This window comes from Lates calcarifer, linkage group LG14, assembly GCF_001640805.2.
Source record: "Lates calcarifer isolate ASB-BC8 linkage group LG14, TLL_Latcal_v3, whole genome shotgun sequence".
NCBI lineage: Eukaryota > Metazoa > Chordata > Actinopteri > Centropomidae > Lates > Lates calcarifer.
The window spans coordinates 7,656,517-7,680,425 of NC_066846.1; the positions used below are offsets into that span (position 1 = coordinate 7,656,517).

General features: G+C 38.9%; 4 protein-coding genes across 7 annotated transcripts; all 4 read left to right on the forward strand.

The window, feature by feature from the left end:
* Window positions 1-116: 116 nt before the first annotated feature.
* On the forward strand, window positions 117-6,488 carry zgc:103586. Of its 4 annotated transcripts, XM_051075510.1 has the most exons (9): window positions 117-2,004; window positions 2,362-2,442; window positions 2,583-2,633; window positions 2,726-2,929; window positions 3,057-4,092; window positions 4,212-4,328; window positions 5,170-5,281; window positions 5,367-5,424; window positions 6,231-6,488. In XM_051075510.1, exons 5-9 carry the CDS (start codon window positions 4,086-4,088, stop codon window positions 6,342-6,344), a joined length of 408 nt encoding a protein of 135 aa, XP_050931467.1. In that variant the 5' UTR covers window positions 117-2,004; window positions 2,362-2,442; window positions 2,583-2,633; window positions 2,726-2,929; window positions 3,057-4,085; the 3' UTR covers window positions 6,345-6,488. The 4 variants fall into 4 exon arrangements, with proteins under 4 accessions (XP_050931467.1, XP_050931468.1, XP_050931466.1 ...); XM_018704250.2 differs by lacking the exon at window positions 117-2,004 and having other exon boundaries at window positions 2,025-2,442; XM_051075511.1 differs by lacking the exons at window positions 2,362-2,442; window positions 2,583-2,633; window positions 2,726-2,929 and having other exon boundaries at window positions 3,936-4,092.
* A 97-nt stretch (window positions 6,489-6,585) lies between these two features.
* fis1 (fission, mitochondrial 1) lies at window positions 6,586-9,022 on the forward strand. The gene is made up of 5 exons (XM_018704254.2): window positions 6,586-6,710; window positions 7,123-7,255; window positions 7,685-7,761; window positions 7,907-8,012; window positions 8,140-9,022. Exons 1-5 carry the CDS (start codon window positions 6,666-6,668, stop codon window positions 8,241-8,243), a joined length of 465 nt encoding a protein of 154 aa, XP_018559770.1. The 5' UTR covers window positions 6,586-6,665; the 3' UTR covers window positions 8,244-9,022.
* A 4,095-nt stretch (window positions 9,023-13,117) lies between these two features.
* On the forward strand, window positions 13,118-16,920 carry cldn15a (claudin 15a). Its single transcript, XM_018704296.2, has 5 exons — window positions 13,118-13,519; window positions 13,756-13,920; window positions 14,204-14,285; window positions 14,402-14,509; window positions 15,411-16,920. Exons 1-5 carry the CDS (start codon window positions 13,303-13,305, stop codon window positions 15,505-15,507), a joined length of 669 nt encoding a protein of 222 aa, XP_018559812.1. The 5' UTR covers window positions 13,118-13,302; the 3' UTR covers window positions 15,508-16,920.
* dnajc3b (DnaJ (Hsp40) homolog, subfamily C, member 3b) lies at window positions 16,840-23,894 on the forward strand. The gene is made up of 12 exons (XM_018704287.2): window positions 16,840-16,989; window positions 18,363-18,473; window positions 18,651-18,775; window positions 18,925-18,999; window positions 19,113-19,256; window positions 19,395-19,576; window positions 19,740-19,859; window positions 20,140-20,245; window positions 20,391-20,511; window positions 20,960-21,092; window positions 21,210-21,358; window positions 22,124-23,894. The coding sequence occupies exons 1-12, from the start codon at window positions 16,905-16,907 to the stop codon at window positions 22,267-22,269; spliced, it is 1,497 nt and encodes a 498-aa protein (XP_018559803.1). The 5' UTR covers window positions 16,840-16,904; the 3' UTR covers window positions 22,270-23,894.
* The last annotated feature ends 15 nt before the right edge of the window (window positions 23,895-23,909 follow it).

Genomic DNA, 23,909 nt, shown 5'->3' on the forward strand with positions numbered 1-23,909 from the left:
GGAACAAAGGCCAAGTATTGGTGTGGCTGCCTGTAATCTGATTTCAGACCTGTGTACCTTCTAATTGGTCTCAGATAAACATGAAAATACTTGAGGCAGAAAATAACCTTTTAATTTGAAGGTAATTATTTCTTACACTTAAATAAAATGAACATAAAATTTAAATGAGAGTATTACCTGTGTATGTCATTCAGGTTTTACTCATGTTATGGGGACCTAAATGTGTTTACACAGTCAAATTACAGGGACTTATCCCCATTAAAGTGAAGACATGTTTACAGGTTAGGCAAGTGATAGTTATGGTTAGAATAAGTCTCCAGAACGCGTGTGTGGTTGATTTAGTTTTACTACACTTATGGGGTCTGAAAACCAGCAGCTGACTACACTTGTGAGGTCCAATAGATTTGTGGGGATTTAAATGCTGTATAAGTTTAAATGGCTGTCTGGGAGTTGAGACTTGGTTTTAGGGTTCAGGTTAGACTTAAGTTTAGGTTAGGGTTCAGCTGTGGCGGTTGAAGTTAGAGAAAGGGGTTGGAGAATACATTACGTCAGTGAGTATCTTCACAAAGACAGATGTTCAAACATGTGGGTGGTGTGTGTGTTCAGTGGGCTCTATCATCTAGCCAGATGCCCTTTGATACCTGCTGATGATGATATCGGTTTGTTTAATTTATGGCCTTTTACAAACACAAGAAAAGGCTTGGCTTAATAAGTGCTCTGTCTGCCAAAGTACAGTAACCAACCAACTGGTTTATGCGGTGGCATTTCACAAAACATAAAAACATTTCACATGCTTGTGTGCACAGCGACCACCTTGTAAAAGGTAACATAATGTATGTGGCTGTGATTATATAGCTAACTGTGGCTTTGCCCACTTTGGCCACTAACATTAATGTTACTGCTTTTTCTTTGCAGTGTTGGGTTTTATCCCTTTGTAACTAGTAGGTAATTTTAAAGGGGATAAGGGGTGATTTTGTTAGCAAGAATGACCAAAACTTGTTAACCTGCCACACCTCATGTACATACATATAAGTCACGAAATAACTCCCTAAAAAAACTTTACTTTGATGCTGCAAAGATGTTATATTATACCAAGATCGCCCACTGTCTCATCTAATCACTGCTTGTGTCTCTGTGAGTGAGGTGAACTATCTTGTTACTGCAAAATCTTTATCAGCATGGTGGTTCTTTGATTATGTCAACAAACCAGACAAGCAGCTGAATCTGCTGAGTCACAGCCAACTAGAGAATCACAGTAGTGCACTGCAACACTAAGGCACGATAGCAACTGAGAGGTTTTCTGCTCCTTAACACCCTGTAGAGTGACCCAGTGTCAAAATCTTGCTGTTAACTACTTCAGGTATGCTTCCATGGTTCGTGTTCCAAAAAAAAATGTAATCAAATTACCACAAATTAAATGGGTAGCTCATCTTCCAGCACAGAAGTACTGGTTGGTTTCTGGGCGCTTGGGGAAAATACGAGGCGGCTGTGTGCGTGCACCGTATCTGATCACTACGTGGGTATGGCAACAAGATATGTACACGATGTACTGAGATTTGTCAGAGCAGAGGATAAAAAAACATAAAAACTTGGGATAATAATAGTAATAATATCTCAGAAATTTTATTTATTATTTCCTAACTAATAGCAGTATATTCAGTACTGTGAACTTTTTGTATGAAGGAGCTTTTGTACTTTCATACAGTTTCTTAATAATCTGATTCTGTATAAATTTAATTGTAATTATTCAGAATGTACTCTGTTTTATTTGAGATTCAGAAAGTAAGAATCATGCAGGCAATAGTTGTACTTTCACTTTCGTTGCATTGTTTACATTTTAAAGAAGGCACGATGTACCACCCCACTGACAGGCTCATCCTGTTTAGTACCAAAACATTAGCTTGCAGAAATCCCCAGCTGTTCCTGTAAGCCTCTGAAAGTGTACTAGTGAAGTAATTTGATGAAGCACTCAGGGAGAGGAAACTCATTCAGAAGCAATGGCAGGTGAGTCTGTTCTTGTATAATTGTATTAAAATGTTTTTAACTGTAGATACAACCCGTGTACCTGAGCTTAACAAGTAATTTTATACAATTTAACATGTGTTTATTCCTGTGTTCTTACCATCAGTATTTTGTATGTCAGCTTTGTGTAACAGTGAAGGTTACTCATCAGTCTGCATTAATAGTTTGGGCATAAGTTTATGCTGAAATCTGTTCAATATAACAACACAGATGTGTTCTCTCAGCCTCCAGAAGACTGCCATCAGTGTAAATTAGTGTTACTATTACGACATCCTGCTTCATAAAAACTGCTTGAGAATAGAACCAGTTTATATCTTTGCCTCTTACCCCCATCTACAGGCAATCCAGTGACAATAACTGTAGGTGTTCAATGGAGGTTTCGTCTGCAACCTACACCACCTAGACCCCCAAGACTATCAGGTAATATACTCTAATCTGCTAGTCATGTGCCCCCATCAAAACTAATGCAGCCTAATGCAACAGTCCTGAAATAAATCCACAATTATACATAACCATTTGAGTGTGACTTTTTTTTTTTTTTTTTAATCTTGCCTCTGTAGTTGCGGTCACAGTAGTATTTGTTATCCTCACTCTGGCACGAATCATCTTTGGTAAATATGCTCTTCCTTCAACATCTGCTATATTGTCTTTCAACAACCCTCAGCCACTTGGTCTCATTGTTCTCACCACCATCTGTCCACAGGTGTTGTGTATTTCAAAGACTGCCCTCTGCAGCCCAACATACCCAACTACCTGTTGGGGCTGGCTCTGATACCTCTGTTAATGATACCATTTGTGACCCTCCCCTTTGAGACCGAAGCAGCTCAGCCGCAGGAGTACCCCACTGGTTGCAAAGCCTGTCTGGTTTTTTTAATAAACCTGTTTATCTGGATTTGGAATCTGGCAGGTAAGGGTAAAAAATATGAGATGCTACTTTAAGAAAAACTGAATTTTTTCAACTGAGTGTTTTCTTCCAAGAAGGACAACATATTGTGACTAAATGTTTTTGTCCTGTCTCTCACCTGCATTTAAAGGTATCGTGTGGGTCTTTTCAATTTATCAGCCCAACTATGATCCCACAGCAGCGGATAGTCTTTACTGTAATAAGACCCTGTACACGTTTGCTTTCTGGAACGCAGTATATGAGATTTATGGGATTTGGGTCGTCCTGGCCAAACTCTGCAAAGGGCTGCTGTGTTACGTGATAGCGAGACCTGCACCAACGCACAGAGACTTTTATGGGCATGTGTGACGCACAGATGGAGCATAATTGTGCGCTTAATGATCTACATTAATCCTTGCACTTTGACTATGAAGCTCAGTTGCTTTATCATTTCCTTTTTTCCTGTCTTTATTCTGTTGTAATTTGATAGATGTTGATTCAGAGTTGGAGAATCTTTGTTGTGCATTTTGTAGTTTCTTTCTAAATATGAACCATTATAGGTCTTTGCATTAAAGGGTAAGGCTGTTATTATTTTATACCTGTGTTGTATATAGTTTAGTTATATATTATTATCATTTTTTGTATGTCAATTGCCTTATTTGTACATATTATGCAATATTAGATCAAAATTCGTCCTGTATTTTAAATAAAGATGTTGATTGAAGCTCATATTACATGTAACACAAATATCATATGAATATAAATAAACGTTTTCTACACTATTGTGCAGTTTTGTCGAAACTTGGAGCCATGGCTGAGAGTTAATGAAAGATTATGGCGACTTGCTTTATTATTGAACGTTGGGGTGGTTTTGTTTTCTCGCGATAAAGTTGGACAAAAATCATGTCCCACCTGGTCATGACAGTGCCAAACTGGTCGATGACGTCGCGTCTAACCAGCCAATAACGTGAGGGTAAACAATGCGCATGCAGCTTTCTCAATACCAGCTGGTCTCGTTCTTGTCTGGCAGCCGTCAGCAAACCTGGTGTCCTGACTCAAAAAATCAAAGTGAAAACATTAACAGGACGGTTCATCCATTTGTTTGTCACGTGACGGCCCCGCTGTAAAAGGTGACTCAAAACTGTCCACCACCAAAAACTGCGACCAGTCTTCATCTGCAATGACAGGCAAGTCCATTTCTCAGGCAGGTCCATTACAGACCTGTTTTATTACAGCTGACATGATCTGACTCATCATTCATGCAAAAACCTTATTTTTAAAATCCTGATTTGTTTGTTTGGTGCAGATAAAGTTAAAGAGCTCGTCTCAAAGTGCCTACAGGCTCGGGACATGGCATACTGTCCATACAGCCGGTTCCCTGTCGGTGCTGCCATATTAACAGCAGATGGCGCTATAATCACAGGTAATAACCCAACAGCTGTCTCCTCTGAAGTAGGGTCAAAACCTTTACTCTACATTTACCCAGGTACTGTTCTGAAGTACAGTCAAGGGGGACTCTTCTGCAAGTCCTTTTTTTTCACATCAAGAATATTTTACTGATTATATTTTTGTATTTTTACGTTTTTATGTTTTAAGTTTTTGAATGCATGACTTCTACTTGTGTTTGAGTTTTTTAAGCTGTCCGTTTGGTATTATTAGTTTGGTATTACTTAAGTAAAAGATCTCAAACTGTCTTCTACAGCTGAGACACACCCATCAAAAATAACTGAAAACTGCAGTGTGGTGGAAACTGACTGAGTACATTTACATAAGCACTATCATAAAAACTGCATGTTTCTAACACTATCTGTAGCCACAAGAGACTCTATATCTACCCCCCAATTATGTTCTTAATTGTGTATGCAGTAGATGCTCACAGTGTAGTCTTTTTAAGTTATTAATCTATAACTATATATACAACTTTATCTTATCTATTCTTATCTTATCCAATGATTAAGCTTGATACATTGTTATAAAGTAAATCACTATCATTACTCACATGTACATAAAAAAATTAAGATTAGCTCCACCTAGATCAGCTACACGATTGAAATACTGCTTACACACAAATGCAGCGGTAATAAAATAGTGATATAATCTAAATTATACAGTGGCCATTCTAATGCATAATGAGTACTTTAACTTGTAATTTTAAATTTCTACACAATGGTCTTGTTACTTTATAAAGTTCAAAACAGAAATCACAAAGTGTTTAAGAGGGAGGAGAAATAATCCAGAGTCTAAATATTTCTGTGTGTTTTCAGGCTGTAATGTGGAGAATGCCTCCTATGGTCTGACAGTGTGTGCTGAGCGGACGGCCATCCAGAGAGCCGTTGTGGAAGGACACAGACAGTTCACAGCCATCGCTGTTACATGGTGCGACTCAGTATAATAACACATTAATATATATTCACATGTCTTCACATATTCCTGTGCATTCACTCTCTCCTCCTCTGTGTAGTGATATCAAAGACCGTTTTGTTGGGCCATGTGGAGCATGTCGACAGGTTCTTATGGAGGTGAGACAAGTCTTTTATGACCAGTGTAGACAATCATTATCCCATGATCAGTCCATGATGCACTGCAAAAACACCCCAGATTATAGTTAGAGCAAGTTATTATCATCTATAATTGCACCCCCTTAGTTTCTTAAAACAAGTTTAAACAAATCCGCCAGGGCACTTACAATACTTCAAATATAAATCAGATTGTCCAAAGAATTTTCTAGAACCAAGTGTCTGTATCTTGAAACAAGGATGAATAAGATGAGTCTGCACTACAATGAAGAAAAAACTTTAAATGATTTATTTTGCATTTGAAAAAATGCAAATTATTTCACTAATTAAAAAAGTGCTTAGGTTACATGTTGCAGTGTATATGAACCAGGAGCCCTCCCCTGCCAAACACATCTTTGGATATTATATCAGGTGATGGTTGTGTGTGGGAGGAGTTACTGTATTTTACAGGCATATCAGACACTGATACTAATAATCTTCCATAATAAAATGTTCTAACTTCCTTACAGAGAGGGACTGACTGGGATCGATAAGTTAGACACAGTTTTCTACATCAATATGATTCTGTTGTTATTTTCACAACAATATTGTAATATATTGTCGAGAAATACTGAGAAACTGTGATATAATACTAAATAATATTATCCTCACTAGTTTCTATCATCCCTTGGCCAACATAAAAAGGTCTAAAAAAAGTCTTACATTTAACCTGGAAAATTAAGACTGTAGAAACCCTGTAATATAAAGCCTGTTTACCTGTCTTACATGTTGTGATTTTCTCCTTCACTACTGTGAATTTCTCTTTTTAGTTTGGATCAGACTGGATTGTATACCTGACCAAGCCGGATGGCTCTTACAAAGAAACCAGCCTCAGCGAACTGCTGCCTTTAGCCTTTTCTCCAGCACACCTCGAAAAGAACTGATAAGATATTAGATATTTAAAAAAGGGACAAGAAAGACGCTTTAGTACAGCTAATATTATCTCATGAATTGTTCTATCACAAGTAATACTGCAAAGTTGGTATCAAACTTCCCATAAATAAACAACCTTCTTTTATTCCCCTTAACACGTGTCTAATTGTTTTTGTGTATTATTATTATTATTGTTATTGTTGTTGTTGTCATTACTATTATTATGATGATGACGATGACACAGAGATGTTACCAGAAGAACTAAAGATGACGTAGCAACCTGTTATGTCACATGATAAAAGTGGGCGTGCCTGAGAGCTGTTTCCGGAAACATGGAGGCTATAGTGAGTGATGTGGTAGCTCCTGAAGACCTTTTAGTAAGTTTTCACTTTATTAAACCTCTTCTTTTCATCGAATATAAACATTAAACAACGAGGGACTCGCGCTGAGGTCCTCATAACATCTGTCTAGTTGTTAAAAGATGAAACTTTGATGAAATACGACGTATCGAGGCGTACTGTGTCGCGTCACTTAGCTAGCTAATGCTAACGACGGTGTTCATGATGAAAGACTGGTCGAGGTATTTTTGTTATTTTCTGAAACTATAATGTATGACCAGTAATAAAACCCCCATGGGAAAGAAAACACATTATAATTAAAATGTCATGTTGACAAAGCTCAGTGTTTCCCTTTCGCCGGCTTCCTGTGGACATGATCTAATTAAATATTACACTAATGTCGCTCTGTGCTCGCTTCACGTCGGACGATATTTGCTTTTTGTTATGACAGAAGTTTGAGAAGAAATACAACAGCGAGCTGGTGAAGGGAGCTGTCTCCAAAGAAACAAAGTTTGAATATGCCTGGTGTCTGATCAGGAGTAAATACTCGGACGATATCAAGAAGGGAATTGTGTACTTGGAAGGTAAGTTAAAGCGATATTTGTTGTGTTATTATTATTTCCAAAGCTACATGTTAGAATACAGAATTGAGGCTCCTTTAACTTTGGTTCAGACCTGTCATATTCACTTGGACATTTTACAGCTGAAAAACAAACATATGTAATAGTGGACAAACCTTTATAGATTACACTGTTTCTAAATGGCCTTAAGCACGTTTCTGTATTTTCTTTTAACATATCAGCAAACATATACTGTAGTTGTCAGTCAAGCATTTGTAACCATTACTAGTATTATTATACTATGACATGATACTATTCTTATACAAATAACAGAGTTTCAGACAGGGTGTTAATAAGAAATTATCACTTTTTGCAGAATGAGAATTGCTGTAACATATTAGCTTGTATGTTTTCTGTTGTCATGGTTTGAATCAGTTCTATTTTGTCTTGCAGAACTTGTTCAAAAAGCATCAAAGGACGACTCCCGGGACTTCTTGTTCTACCTTGCAGTGGCCAACTACAGACTTAAAGTAAGTTGTCACTCCATTCGATTTTTCTAACTGAAAGCTTTTGTTGCATATTTGTCTACTGAGCCTCACACATTTGTGTTCGTTCGCAGCTGTCACATTTTATCTTTCTGTTCTTTCTTATTCCTCTCTCCTGTTTGTCCTCCAGGAATATGAAAAAGCTCTGAAGTACATCCGGACTCTCCTGAAGAACGAGCCGGGGAACAAGCAGGCTCTGGAGCTGGAGAAACTCATTGACAAGGCTTTAAAGAAAGGTAAAAGAGAATAAAACTCTCAGTGAATACACCTGAGTTGTAATTTGATAATAGAATTTGTTTGTGTTATTTGACCCTGTTGTGGGGTGGATAAATCTAATCCTTACATTCGCCTGTTGTCATCTAGATGGTTTGGTTGGCATGGCGATCGTCGGGGGAATCGGTCTCGGTGTGGCCGGTCTAGCCGGCCTCATCGGCTTGGCCGTGTCAAAGGGAGCTGCCAAATCCTAACCTGAACATGAGACGACCTGTTTTCTTTTTGCTGGACTGATACTCTTCCCCCCGCATAAAAAAATTAAACTTGTGTGGAGAAAGCATGAAGGATGTAACATTTTGGTTGAGTTGAATATTAACTGCACCACATTAAAGGGTTAAAATAATGCCAGTGATTAACCTCTTCATATTTTAACGGGTTTGAAATTCACTATACCTAGACATATGATTACTTTGTGATCTACTGACACACTATAGCATGGCACTTTCATATTACTTGTGTAAATAAATTAGAATAGACAAGGTGCAGCTCAGTTTTATGTCATTTCTTAGCTAGTATGCACCTCAGCCTAATCCTGCTAAGTTTACATTTACATTTTTTTTTAAATGTCTTTGTAAAAGTGCTGTTGTGGTTCTGTAACTGTCTTTTTCATTAATTTTGACATAAAGAAGCATCAAGGAAAGTGTTACTAAAGCAGTAGGAAGTATAGTTTGTAATGCCAAAAAGAACAGAATCATTTGTTTGCAGGTGAGGTGACAGTGATTCTGCTATAATGCTGTTAGAAGAATATAAACCCACCTGCTGCTGTGAGGGCAGTGACAGATGTTTGCATTTATTTTGGACGAGATTTTTAAAAAATTTGTTCTGAATGCGACTTTAAGTTGAGGGAGGTGAAGCACTTATTGGAAATGAATACATGTTTTCATGTAACATGCATTTTCAAACATTAATCTGTGCTGCATTTAATGACTTGTGTTTTCCATCTTGTTAAATAAATAAGATTATTTCAAACAGAGGGAAGATTTGTATTCTCGGGTTATTGTTAACGAGCTGTTCAGTGACAGCTGCCTCAGTGTCGGAGTAACACACTCACGGGTATGCCTGTCTTTTGTGAGAGAGAGACGTTAATAAAAACAAACAAAAATATAACCTAAACATGGGATTGTGAAATAATCCCAAAAAACTTTAAAACTGATCTTAGTTACATGAAATGTTATTCTTCTCAGGGTAAAACAGATTGTTGCAGGTCATTTGTCCTGATTAAGAATTAAAAAGACATAAATATGTCATTGTGAAAAAAGACTTAGCTATATGTAATCAGACTTTGGAACTTCAGAAATATATGAATCAATAATATTCAATAATATTAAGCACAGTTTAAACACATAGTTCAACTTTGTATTTATTCATATACATAAGGTTTAAAAGTAAGGCAACCTAACAAAACTCTGATTTCAGCTTTGATTTCAGTTTTTTTTTTTTTTAGCTTCTGAATGTCAGACATTGTTAGAAAAGAAGACAATGAGCTAAAAGCTTACAAAACTGTATCATCTGCATAGAATGGCCATTATTATATATGACACTGTCTTATGTTGTCATGGAAGAATCTTTTATTAACGGAGCAAAGTCCAGTATACAATCCCATTCTTATCACTGTCATTTATTGACTCTATTAAATTTACAGTGAAATTTTGGTGGTCACCGTGGAAGACAAGGCATTGTTAACATTATCTAAGTGTTTGTTAAGACAAAGTTGAACGTGTTTGTGCAAAAAAACGTGCCTGGCCCAGTTCACTCGCTGTCTATCATCCTCGCATCTTGAGATTTAAGTCCCCGGCAAAGTTTTTACGACAGGAAGGCTTATTGAGGCTATCAGTTGTGTGTGGCGTTATCAGCCTCGTGGGGTGTTATTCATTAACTCACCTGACAGCACCGAAACTCCCCAGGGACATATCAACAATAATCTTCTCTGGTGTGAAAGAGGTGATCGAGTGGGTGAACGCAAAGAGAAAACCAGACATGTGGGTGTGTGGAGGTCCCAAAAAAAAATAATCTGCTGTCTAAACAGAGGAGCGGTGTACAAACTTAATATCTAACCAGAGCTGGGATTGTCTTCAGACTCTTCCCATGCACACTTTAACATCAATGATTTATCAAAGCCAGTGTAATTCAGATCAGCTTCAGTGAGTTTCAGTTACAAGGGCCAACGTTCATTGATCATCCACTTGTTTTAACACATGGCTGAGGGACATTAATGTGTAATCACCATGAAGAAAGTGAATACACCTGGGAACATAGTGTATTGGTGAAGTTACTCCCTGTATACATGTCATCACACAGTAATTTGAAGTTATTGTATAATCCAGTGGAACAGCAGTTCATTGTCTGCCACCATATATTACTGCTGGCAATGAGACACACAGATAATAAATTTGGATTTTGTCACACTTTTATATGCAGTTAATGTGCTCATAAGATTCCTTTCCTGGCTTTAATTGCATCTTTCCATCTTCATATTGCACTAAGTGCACTTTAGATTTTACTAGCAGAGCACCTAGGCCTGCGGAGAAAAATAGGAACGTTTTCAGACACTTTTTTCAGCATTATTCATCCATTTGTTTCAATTTTTTTACTGTGTGTAGACAAAAACAACACCAACAGTGGAACAGGCAACAGTTTGTCTTTTAGAGCGTGTTCATTTACAGAGGTAAAAACGCTTCTCAACTCCCATGAGCCCATGGAATCAGGTTTAAAGTAAGGTTTAAAACCATAGCATCATACCGGACAAGTTTGATTTTTGGCTTGACGATGGCACCAGAGCAAACATGAAGTCATTAGGGTTAATCCTCTGGGGACCATTATTGTCTGTGCCAAATTTTGAGCCAATTCATCCAGTAGTTACTGCGCTACAACCATCTCTACAGTCATGCGTGATAATATGAACAGTGTTCTCTAGAATGTGTTTATACTTGCTTCACTGTCCTGATGGGAAACAGCAGTTTTTTTCTTATTTATTATATATGTGTCTGCTTTTATTGACTTTTAAAACTAATATGAAATATTCTAGATTACATCTTAAATGTCATTTCTGCTTTAAGAACTGAGAGGTCCATTTAAATTTTTCACACTTCCTTCAGTGCATAAACCAGCATGCACAGAGACATCTCTTTCTAGTTGTGTCTGTGTCTTCTGTGCAGTCTTCTGCATTGTCTCTCCTCGTGACATGCTCATCCCACCTCCCTGTGATGAGTTTTTCCTGGAAAGCAAATGAAAAAAATTATAGGGTTCTCTCCAGGTGTCACGTTTTTAAAAAATCACATAAAGTTTTTTGTTTTTACAGACAGGGCCATTGCAACATCCACATCTAATAACACAAACTCATCAGCAAACCGATCCTCAGCCAAGTGAGCTGTAAAAATGAGCTTTGCAAACAGCTCAGCCATAAAATGAGACGTTTATGGTGAGGCAGGATCCAGTTTTCAGAGCACCTCAGGTGGAGGTGAGATAGACGAGGCAGGCCAGTTAGTTTAGATTTATTTTGTTTTAATAAACAGATGGAAAAAATAGATTATTTTGATCATATATTCCATTAGTATTAGTTAACATGACAGATTTTCTCTCAGCATTAGAATAACAAAGCTGAAGCTCCAACCTGTAGGACTAAAAAATGACTCCAGATACTCTCTGATTGTCAAAAATTAAAAGAAAGAAGACAATATAGAAAACACTTCAAACACTTCCATTATCAGTGTGCTAACATTTCACAAATAAAATAATAAAATAATAGATATTTATATTAGATATTACAGTCTTTGTTGAGTACAGAAGAATCCCCACTTTTACTAAATCAAAAAACAGGGTGGATTTTATCTTTAAGAACTGCACATCCATTTGAATGAGATAAAACTACATGAGCTCGTTTTTATTGTTATCAAGGAAAATTATGTTTTTCCTTGATGACATTCTCTGCAGTCTCTTTATTTCAACACTGATAAATGCACAGCAACAGCAGACTCTTGCTATCCTAGTATCATTTTGCCTCATATAGACGTATAATGGAATCAAAATATAATTATGCAAATCATATATGTTGGTTACTTACTTACTAGTTCTATTGTGCTGAGTAACTGCTGTCCCTCTTTCTTAATTCTTAGATTTTGATTACATTTTACAACCACTGCTGTGTCACTGCAGTTGATTCACAGTTAACAAACTTTCCTTTGTAAACACTTCACCTCTCACTTCCTTACAGAGAAGTGATGAACAGCTCGGTTCAGGTCTATTGTTGGTGAACCGTGCCTCTATTTCTGGAACCTCATTCTTGACCTTTACACAAATAAGTCTGCTGTTTTCTAAAGCTCCCTTGCTTCTCTGTGCGTGACGCTGAGTTAAGATTTATCTGACTATTATCAGCTTGGTGAACCCTGTTTGGTCAGTGTGCCCTGGATTTGGCAACAGTGACCCAGCAGCTATCAGGAGGATTATTAATGAAGACACACAGACATGGAAACTAGAGGATGAACTGCGTAACTTTCCAAATGTTAAAAAAATGCTGGGCGTGGCGCCAGGCGATTGTGTCCTTGTGTCTCATGGCCTTGAGAAATTCAAATCAAAACAATAAAACTAACAAGGTGCAGCTGGCTTTATTCAAAAAGTGCAGTGCTTAATGCCACTTCAGTATGAAACCTGGGGTATAAATGAGCAAATATCAATATTTTTCAGAAAGCTCCATCCCAAAAAAACACTTTTTTTTTCATATTTACTAATAAAGTTTGATTGATTTTTGATTTTTAAAATCTGCTCATAAAGCAGTTCAAATGTGATTAGTTTTCTGCGAGTTTTGAATGAAAAAAACTGAAAAACATAAGGAAAAGTGGTTGAATATGGTCAATAAACATACCTGAAAACATACACAGTGTAGTGTCATTAAGAGCAACACATGACCATTGGACCCTGAGAGTGAGCCGATAAACACCTGTTCAGTTTCAGGGGTGTAAAATGCAAAAAAAAAAAAAAAAAAAAGGAAAGAAAAAAGAAGAAGAAGACAGAGTGTGTGTATGCATGTGTGTGTGTGTGTGTGCGTGAGAGGGGGGAGGAGAGAAGGCAAGTCATATAAATCATTATACATATCTGCTGAGCTGAACACATCTCACAGTGGCAGAACGGACAACACACACTCTCACACACTCACCAAAGCCACACGTTCTGACTCCTTTTATAACAACTTTTAACTTCATTTATAAACATCTGAAATCTGGATACACTTCTGTTTGACTGCCGGGCCAAGGAGGCGGAATGGATCCAATTGTGGAAGTTGTGGCTTTGATTCTGGGGTTCATCGGATGGGTGATGGTGGGGATCGCCCTGCCGAACCGTTACTGGAGGACCTCCACCGTGGACGGGAACGTCATCACCACCTCCACCATCTATGAAAACTTGTGGATGTCATGTGCGACGGATTCGACCGGGGTTCACAACTGCAGAGAGTTCCCCTCACTGCTCGCTTTGAGTGGTATGTTGATTTAAAAAAATCATCTAATGGCAATAAGTAATTTTTATAGTACAGTTTAAGATTTTTAAAAATTCTGATGCAAGAAACTTTTTTAAAACTGAAAAAAGTAGATAATGCATTAACGAGCACCTGTTAAAGGACTATTTCAACATTTTAAAGGTCCTTGGAGAAAGGCAGATGGCAGGTAAAAAATGGTGAATTCAGTGGCTGTTTGTTTATCTCCGCACCATCTCCAGGTTACATCCAGGCGTCTCGTGCCTTGATGATCACATCGATAGTGTTGGGCACCTTTGGACTGGTGGCGGCCCTGATAGGAGTACAGTGTTCAAAGGCGGGAGGCGAAAACTATGTTCTCAAAGGGAGGATTGCTGGAACCGCTGGAGTCTTATTCATACTGCAAGGTAAAAAAAAAAAAAAAGAATTATGAAAATCAGCAAGATTGAGTCCAAAGTCAAGAAAATGTCTGCTCTACTTTGATAATAATGACCTCCTAATACACTACCCTGTAAATTCAGGAGATAAAGGAACAGTTCCAAAGGGGTGATAAATCATGATCATGTTTTACTGCTCATTCAAATCAGTCATTCAAATGTCCTCCTGTTACCTCTGTAAAACACACCTGACAGTTTCCACACTCCTTCTCTCTGATTAAACAATAATATTTGTTGTATTTTCTATCAAAAGGTGTGTGCACAATGGTCTCAGTGTCCTGGTACGCCTTCAATATCACTCAGGAATTCTTTGACCCTTTCTACCCTGGGATAAGGTAAGAAAGTGGCCGTGGGGGTGGGGGAGGTATGAGGGCAGGAAAGTGATGACTATTAACGCTTCACTTGAAGCTCACATGAGCGTCGGCTGACTGCTCTCTGCTGTGCATTGCAGGTACGAAATAGGAGAGGGGCTTTACATCGGCTGGTGCTCGGCTGTGCTCGCCATCGCAGGAGGAGCCTGTCTCACCTGCTCCTGCAAAATGGGCACAGAGGAAAAATAGTAAGTTCAGTTTGAACTCTTTGATCCCTCTCTGTCTCTGTCTGCTAAATAATAATGCAACATGTCACTTTGGTACAGAGCTGAGAGGACTGCTTGGAAGATTTTTTTGTTATTAAATGCAATTAACTGCTTTTTAATCACTGGCATGACTCTCTAGTTAAAATCTCTTAAATGTAGGAGTGAACTTAAGATTTGTAATAAAAATTCATTAAATTGTCAAAGGAGAAACTGAGAGAACCTTGAAAACTGTTCATAAAAAAGTAAAAAACAGAACACAAACAAACAGAGAACCTGACCTTCTTGATGATTCCCACCCATCGAAACACACGTGTTTATGATATTGATAAAATTGCAATCAAGTGTGATATCAAAAAGGGTTGGGTGACTACAATATAAATCAGAGGCATGTGGTGATTGATTAGTTATAGTCCTCTTACCTGTGTCCTACTTTTTAAACAGCTGTAACAGTCACAGACACACATACAAATCTGCGGGGGATAAAGTTAAATTGAGGGTGGAGCAGTTTGATATGAGAAAACGCTAGGTTAGGGGTCAGAAATGAAGCATAGAGGTGTCGGGCAGGTTAAAGCCACATACAGTATTTAAGATATGAAAATGTCTGAGTTTGGCGCCCCCCAGTGGTATGATAAAACAAGCAGCAAATACACAGTGCTGAAGGCTGAAAACTACTTAAGAGTTTCACAAGAATTCAACAGAGATAAACTTATTCAAAACAGAACATGGTCTTCTCATACTTTTATTGTGAAACATGATCTTTTAATGGATGACATTTTGACATATCACAGTGGTAAACATGGATAATACAATCAGTGATGGCTGAATTCCACTTAGCTGCTTTAGATATCTACCCTGTGTCACTGACGTTTTCTTTTTTTTGCAGCCCTCTGCCTTATCAAACCAGGGGAACTGTATATTCTGGAGTGGCTCCGACCAGAAGCGTGGCTGCCAGCACTTATGGCCGAAATGCGTATGTTTGAGCAGGCTGTGGAAACAGAACCATTTCGATCAAATCTCTTACAAATGCTGGGGTAAAACTTTTTCATCACCTCAGTTTTTGTTGATGTCCTAGTGTTCAGTTTTTACACCTCAGATGAAGCTTTTTTTTTTTGTCCATGACTGTGTAGAAAGCTAAAGATTCATCTAATCTCATGGCAGTAACACACCACTGAACTGTATATAACCACAATATCAAGTGTGTATCCTGTGAAAATGATAACATTGAGATGATTACATCAATGTTGTAAAAGCTGTACAAAGCTGAGCTACCATTGTTTCAATGCACAACCATACTATATGCTTACAGTGATTTTATTTATGTTCCTGTGGTGATGTTAGCACGAATACATTCACATACAGTCTCTTATTTTGATAGAAATTCAATAATGTGATGATCTGCATACACACGTCTAGATATTTGCAAGGGGCAGGTCAAAAGTGTGATGATCCAGATATATATGTGTGTTGTTTTGTACAGTTTTATAGATAGTACCTGTCGTAGAAAGTGGAGGGCAAGTTTTCTTTGTTTTGATGGTCAGTTTTTGTTTTGTTTTGTTGTTTTTTTTTCTTTTTTTAACAATTGCACACAATAAAATGTGTTATGCTTAACATTTCCATTATACTTTGTGCTCCTGTAGCAAATAAAGTTATTCTTTTTTGTACAATCAATTGCAAAGTAAATTATTGCAGGTATATAATGTTATTATATAATTCAGATTATTCAGAGATCAAACCATGAAATCACAACTTAATCTACCATTTAGATTTGCTACAAAATAAGACTGTTTATCTGCAAATATACTTTTAAAAACTCTGCAATAAGTTACCACAGTGATTGATTTCATGCCCTGAGGAGAGGCTTCCTGACAGCCTGTCTGCCTGGACCATGCACAGATATCATGGGAGTGCCATCAGAGTTAAAATAGCGTCTCCAATGAGAGCGGCCCACGTTTCTAGACGAACGCGGATGTGCGCTGTGTGGACCAACCACCGCAATGTAGGGCAGAAAGGGAGGGGGCGACTAAAGGTTTCGTTTACAAAGTGTCCAGGTCGTCTGCTGTGTAACTTATCTATCGCCATGTTACGTTAACGTGTTTTAAGTTAATATAAAGTCCGTTTTTCCCCGTTTCAGGCGGAAATTTTTTTTTTTAGAGGGAGGAACCTTTCAGCGGTGTATCTCATTTCCACACGGAATACTGTCACACCGGGATCGTAAATACACCATCGTTGCTGCTCCTTCGGTGTCTCGGAGAGAAACGACGGGGATTTAACAACGATAATCACCGTTTCAATGAAACAAATCGGTGTTTCCACTCGACGTGAAAGCAGAGCCGTTAAGTTCGCAGGTTCCGGTGTCAGAGAGTGACTGGGTTCAGAAATGGAGTCGTGTCGGCGGACCGGACTCAGCGGGGTCCTGTGCTCCCTGTCACTGCTGTGTGTCATCCTGGACATCCAGCTAGACGGTAAGACCGGCTTTTCCTTCAGAAAAACAAGTTTTAAAAACCTCTTCAAACACTAGTATCGACGCCTCTAGAGGTTTCCAGCCTGTTTGTTGCTTCTAGCCGTTAAAACTTTCCCAAACTGTGACGGAATCTTAGCTTACATAGGTTACATTATGGCCCACCCCTCCAAAATAAAAGTCACTGCCTCATCGTCTTCTAATTTAGGAACAATTTAGGCAGTTAAAGCTTAACGTAACAGCTTTACAAGGTGTTTATTATTAGTAAAAAAATACTGAAGTACACTGCGTGTAGTGACGGCCATAACCATGAGCCACAGTTTCTGTTTTGGGCCCCTTTCCTGCCACCAGGAATCAATACCACTTGCATTTCAAATTTTTTATTTCTGTTTATACATTAAACAGAAATAAAAATTAATCAGTATATAGTTAAATAATCGATTATCAGATTTTTAGATGATTTTGTCAGTTGGCTTGACATTTAAGCCTTGACAAAATCATACCATATACTGAGAATGCTGTGTTGTATTGTGCTGTCAATATATATATTTAATAATTCAATTCATTCTCTTGGAAATTTTAATTTTTTCAATTGATGATGAACTCCTTGAGATGCACCATCTCTGCGTATTTCAAGCAAATGAAATACCTGACAAATAACTGTACTTCATCATCATTTTGATCCTAAAATAAAGTGATCTTACTCAATGATTTGCTACTGATTTCGAACAATGACTCAACTAGAGATCTCTCACAATCTCTGGTATCCTCTTGCAGTATGATTCATTATTTCTCAACTCTTATCAGATGTAATATAAATAGATTCATCAACCTACAGCCCAAAATGTACTTTCATAACGTTGAGAGTCAGTTTGAGGTGCAGTCAGAGCCTCTGTTCCTCGCTCCTGCTAGGATACTTGATTCAGAATAGACTTGGCTGTCAGAGCTTGTATGAAAGTAGCCATGTCTAGACCTCTGTCTTATTTTAAATATCTTATTTAAGACATGTCTCGCTCACAAACTGGTGGAACTGGCTGTTAAATAATGTTTAATAGTTTGAAATGTACTTCAGATTGGTCCAACTACTTGAGTGTGAGGTGATTGTGTTTTGAGTTATTGACACGGAGCATGTGAAAACAGAATTACGGTTTAGCAGGTGCAGCTCCCAACCTCTTTGATAGTTTGTGTGTCCTTTTCATAAATTTGTAATTTTGCTGATGCCAGACTCGTAATGTGAAGAGACGTTTAAATCTTTAAAAGCCTGACAGACAGAGAGACAAAGTTAAAGTGCATCACAGTCAGCTGTGACAGTTTTGTCGCCCGCTCTTTGTCAGTGATGTATTTCCAGCGAGGCTCAAGCACAGTTTTATGTTACAGGTGTCTTGGGGGCAACTCATGTCGAGATCGAGCACCACTTGGAGATGGGCCGCAAACTTTTGGCAGCCGGTCAGCTGGCTGAGGCCTTGTCCCACTACCACTCTGCTGTGGGTAAGGTTACACACACACATTTATATTCTCACCAGTGGTTTGCATTCTTAATCTAATACTTGTTTATTGTTGCTTGTTTTTACCCATACTTGCTGCAAAATCAATATTAGTAGTTTGAAATCTGATGTTTGGTACTTTGACAAAATAGAAATTGAAAATGTTCTTGATGTTTTCCAGAGGGAGACTCTAAGAATTACCTGACCTACTACAAGCGAGCTGCTGTGTTCCTGGCCATGGGAAAATCCAAATCTGCCCTGCCAGACCTGACCAGAGCCATCCAGCTCAAGCCAGACTTTTTAGCTGTAAGTTCACCTGTTCATTATCAATCTCAAGAATGTTGTTTACATCTCCTTATTTTGTGTCCACGTTCTCCTATTTCTCTCTGTCCCCTGGGTATCTGATTCCCTCTTTCACACCACCTCTTCTTGTCATCCCATCCCATCATTTGCAGGCCAGGCTGCAGAGAGGGAATATCCTGTTAAAGCAGGGCAACACACAGGAGGCCAAGGAGGACTTTGAAGCAGTGGTAAGTTCAAAGATATGCCGCTCCTTTTGCAATCCCAAATCACTGCTTCTATCCATTGATGTCTTGCCAGAATAATATATGTCGTTAAAGGTGAAATTACCTGTTTTTTTCAGCTGCAGCGCTCTCCAGACCACGAGGAAGCTCACAACCAGCTGATGAAAGCAAACGAGCTGGAGGAGCTGCAGGAGGAGGCTCATGCCATGTACCACCAAGGGGACTACAGCGCTACCATCACTGTGCTGGAGAGAGTCATAGAGGTGTGTGTCGGCTCTGAAGCTGGGGCCTCCAGAGAGGATCTCAAACTGTTTAATAGCAGGGAAAACCTTCTTATCTTTGCTGTAAATTAGTCTGCACATTCTTGCTCACTATTTATAAAAGTTGCCATCTTTCCTCAGATCTCTCCCTGGGATCCAGAGTCGCGAGAGCTTCGCGCCGAGTGCTACATCCGGATGGGTGATCCGCAGAAAGCCATCCAGGATCTGACGCCGACAACGAGGCTGCGCAACGACAACCGCGCCGCCTTCCTGAAGCTCAGCATGCTGCACTACAGCCTCGGAGAACACCACGAGTCGCTCAAGTGAGCTTTGTCATTGGAATAAACAAGATGCGCTGACTTACTCAGCAGAGTCATGCAAAACAGCTAATTTTCATCATCAGCGCAGTCTTGATGCTCAGAATTTGTTTTTGGTCAAAATATACTTGTCCGCCCTCCAACTATCTATCCATCCCTCTGTGCACAGTCACATCCGAGAGTGTCTGAAGCTCGACCAGGATGACAAGGAGTGTTTCAGCCACTACAAGCAGGTGAAAAAACTCAGCAAGCAGCTGGACTCAGCAGAGGAGCTCATTCAGGAGGAGAGGTCAGCACTCCTGCAAGACATGTGCACCAAATGATGATCTTCTTAGGATATCTGACATTTGCAGATGCTTGTGCTGATGGTTTGATGTGTCAGGGCACATACTGTACTGAAATAGACATTCAAATCTTATTACTGATTTGCATGTTGCTCGTCATATCTGCTCTCTCAGCATCTTTTTTTTTTTGTTTCCTGACACTCTATAAAACAGCTATATAAATCCACACTTAAAAGTTAAGTTCATGAATTCACCCCCTTTGACGTATTCTCCACCTACTATTAGGTATCAGGAAGCCATTGATAAGTATGAATCAGTGATGAAAACGGAGCCTAATGTCGCACACTACACCAACCTGGCCAAAGAGAGGATCTGCTTCTGCCTCGTCAAGGTGAGTGACAGATTGAGAACCATTGTCTGTACATTTTAAAGCTCTGGAGTTGCAATGGCCAGTTTTCTTTATGCTAAATGATCCCTTAGTTATGTTTAGTGGTAGTTTTTCTGCTAAAACGTGTTGTGCTTCTTGGACATACTAGATAAAGTCGGCTCTGGAGGCGATAGACATGTGCTCAGAGGCCCATCAGAGAACCCCCCGCAACGCCAACATCCTCCGAGACCGAGCCGAGGCGTACATCCTCAACCAGGACTACGAGAAAGGTAATAGGCCTGATCCTTCTCAATGACAATAAACTGCAGAAAACTGGTTTGCATCTAAAGAGTTTTTGTTACCATCTAAAGCCCAGTTCCTAAAAGACCGGTTCAGCAGGAAGCAGAGCAGACATAGTGAATGCCTTTCATTTTCAGACTATACACACTTCTATAAAGAAAGATGTTGGATTGCATGAGTCCATTTTAGCAGCTGTTCCATATTCACCATATTCACCCTTTCAAAATAAAACCAGGTAAAACTTGACTGATGTCATGTAGATGTTCGTTACATACAGGTGTCTTGCTATTCTTGGGATCTCATTGTTTTATGAAAAGAAAACAAACCAGGACTGAAAATAGAAGTGCTTTTAAATCCAAATTTAGCATTATCTCGATACTATCAGAGCAAATGTGTGGTAGACAAATGCTTTTTTAACCCTTTATAATTTTGTTTCAGCGGTGGAGGACTACCAGGAGGCAAGAGAGTTTGATAGCGACAGCAACGATATCAGAGAGGGACTGGAACGAGCCCAGAAGCTGCTCAAAATCTCTCGGAAGAGGGATTACTACAAGATCCTCGGTGTCAACAGGTAACCACTCAGCTTTGCTACAGACCGTGTTTGCTTCCTCCGGATTGACCTCAAACAACAAATCCAGTCACTATAGATCACAGAGCAAATCGCACTGACTAGCTTTGCTTTCCTCAGGAATGCCAACAAGCAGGAGATCATCAAGGCGTACAGGAAGCTGGCACAGCAGTGGCATCCGGACAACTTCCAGTCCGAGGCAGAGAAGAAGGAAGCGGAAAAGAAATTTATTGACATTGCGTCAGCTAAAGAAGTCCTCACTGACCCAGGTGAGGAGCTAACGTGGTTACATACAGTATATACCTGACAGCTGCTGCATTTTAATTTCAGGAATCTAGCTAGACACTTACTAAGAGTGAGTTTCAACAAATGAGCAGGTTCAGTTGAGTAGATCATTACCACACTGATGTCAGTCAGCAGCTGGTTAGCTTGGATTAGCTTGCCTGGCTCTGTGCAGAGAATACACAAAGTACACTACCAGCACTTTTGGATCTCACCAATTCGCTTGTTATATTTGTTTAATTTGCACAAAACCCTAAGTATAAAAATGACAAGTGTGCCAGAGTGTTTCTAGGTAGTCGTCTGTTCAAGAAAATGGAAGGAGGTTGTTTTATTTTTAATAGTAGTAAATTTCTATCAGGTAAAGAGCCAGACTAATTTATCATTCGGCCTATTATATTGACCTATCACAGATTTATATTGGTATTGGCATATTATTTGTGTCTGATATGTGCTGATATGGAAACTTTTTTTACAGAACGTAATGCATAAAAAGATGCTGGGGGTAATTTAGAAACAGTGTCATCATGTAGTTTGTCCACCAGAGTGCGCTCCTGACTCCAGTGTTTACAATACACTGTGATACAACTGTAAAGAATATCTGATTTTTTTTTCCTCCTTAAAATCCATATTGGTTGGGCTCCAATCAGAACTGTGTATTTGACAGACTCCTGTTTATATATGTTGCGTTAAATTACGATTTTAACTTTCACTGTCTTAAATTTGTGCCTCTGTCCTTCCCGTCATCTCACCAGAAATGAGGCAGAAGTTTGATGCCGGTGAGGATCCCCTGGACCCGGAAAACCAGCAAGGAGGAGGTGGAGGACAGCAGGGATGGCCTTTTCACTTCAACCCCTTTGAGTCTGGCGGCAGCTTCCACTTCAAGTTCCAGTACAACTAGACAAACCAGGAGGACTGTACGAACACGGGGGTGGGGTGGGGAGATTTTCGGATGGATGGGGCATTGTAGGGGGCGATTAATGGAGACGTCTTCCTCCAGAACTTGTGCTTCAGCTTGGACACAGTTTTGTGGGTTACTTGAACCATTTGTGATTTTTTCATGCTGTGTGTGGACAGCAGAGGATTGAGCTTTTTAGTGAAAAAACAGGACTTCTTACCACAAAAACGAAGGACCTAGCTGTGGTCACTGTCGAACTTGTCGCTCTGGTTGAAGAAAATGAAGTCTTGTGTCAACATTTCAGATCCTTAGGGATGGAGGTGATGGTTGAAAGCAAGTCATTATTGGACTTTTTCTTTTTTGGGGGGGATGTCAGCTCCGATTACTCATTTCTTTCTTCGTGCCATTTTATGAAACTTTACAGAGGGACTCCATGTTTTTTAATGCAGTAGCTCTTGCTTGGATATTTCATAGAAGACGCTCAGTCAGTTGGTTGCAGTATTTTTTAAAGGAATTACATGTTTTCTGATCTCAGTTTATATTTCTGACCATGTCGAAACATCTCTACACTAGAGAACCAAAATCTTTGTATTTAATCACATCAAGAGACATGTGTTGTTGAGCGCTTCTACATTATTGGTAAATAGGTGAGACTTAAGCACTATTACATGAAACTTGTGGGTGTAAAAGTTTTGAAATCCTATGGATCTTAAATCAGTGTAGTCGCTCTGTGATCGTTTTTGGATTTGCTTTAAATAACCATTGGTTTTGTACAGTTTTCTAATTGGAATAATGTGTGAATTCTGCATTTGAGTGAAAATAGTACATTTTCAACAGACTATGTATCTGACCGCAAACATTATAGATGTAACCAAATTTGAAGAGTTGGTTGAAACTCACAGGACAAAAGCATGGGAACTGATAACTGAGTCAAGAGCTGTAGTATTTCTCTCTCTCATTTCAAAGCATGTCTTTGAGAACTTGCACTTTTACCCTTTGTTTGAAAAAAAAAAAAACACTCCACATGTTCTCCGCTCCTGAAATGTTACTGCAAGTTTTCAAAAAGCCCCTCAAAGACTCTTCACAAACCAAGTGTGTCTTCAATGGCTATCTGATAGCTTCATATATAAAAAGGTCTAAAAAAAGAAAAGAAAAAAAAGCACACTTGTCGAATGTTATACTGAGTTGGAGCTTGAAAACTTGAAGCATACTGTGTCATGAAAAGTACTGGGATTATATCTGCCCATCAGGTTGCACTGAGGCACAAACTGTAAACTAAACCATTACATTTAAACAAGGCTCAACTTTTCTGCCATGCAAGATACACAACAGTTTAACCATAAGCTAAGAAGACATTCTTCATAGGATTTGATGTTTTTTGAGCACACATTAAATTATTTTGTCAATAACAGCTTAAGGAAACGGTGACTGTAACTGCTTTGAATCCTACCTACTGCTCGACTGTGTGAATCAATATGACGGGCTCTTTGTATTTAAATCGACTCGAGTGGGACTGTTTTGTTTCCGGGTTTTCTTTTTAGGGTTTACTGTTGTTAGAGGCACCAATTTTTCTGTTGCCAAACAATCAGCTGACATGCTCAAGTGTATTAAAATACTGAAACAACCCATTTTGTGCTAAACTT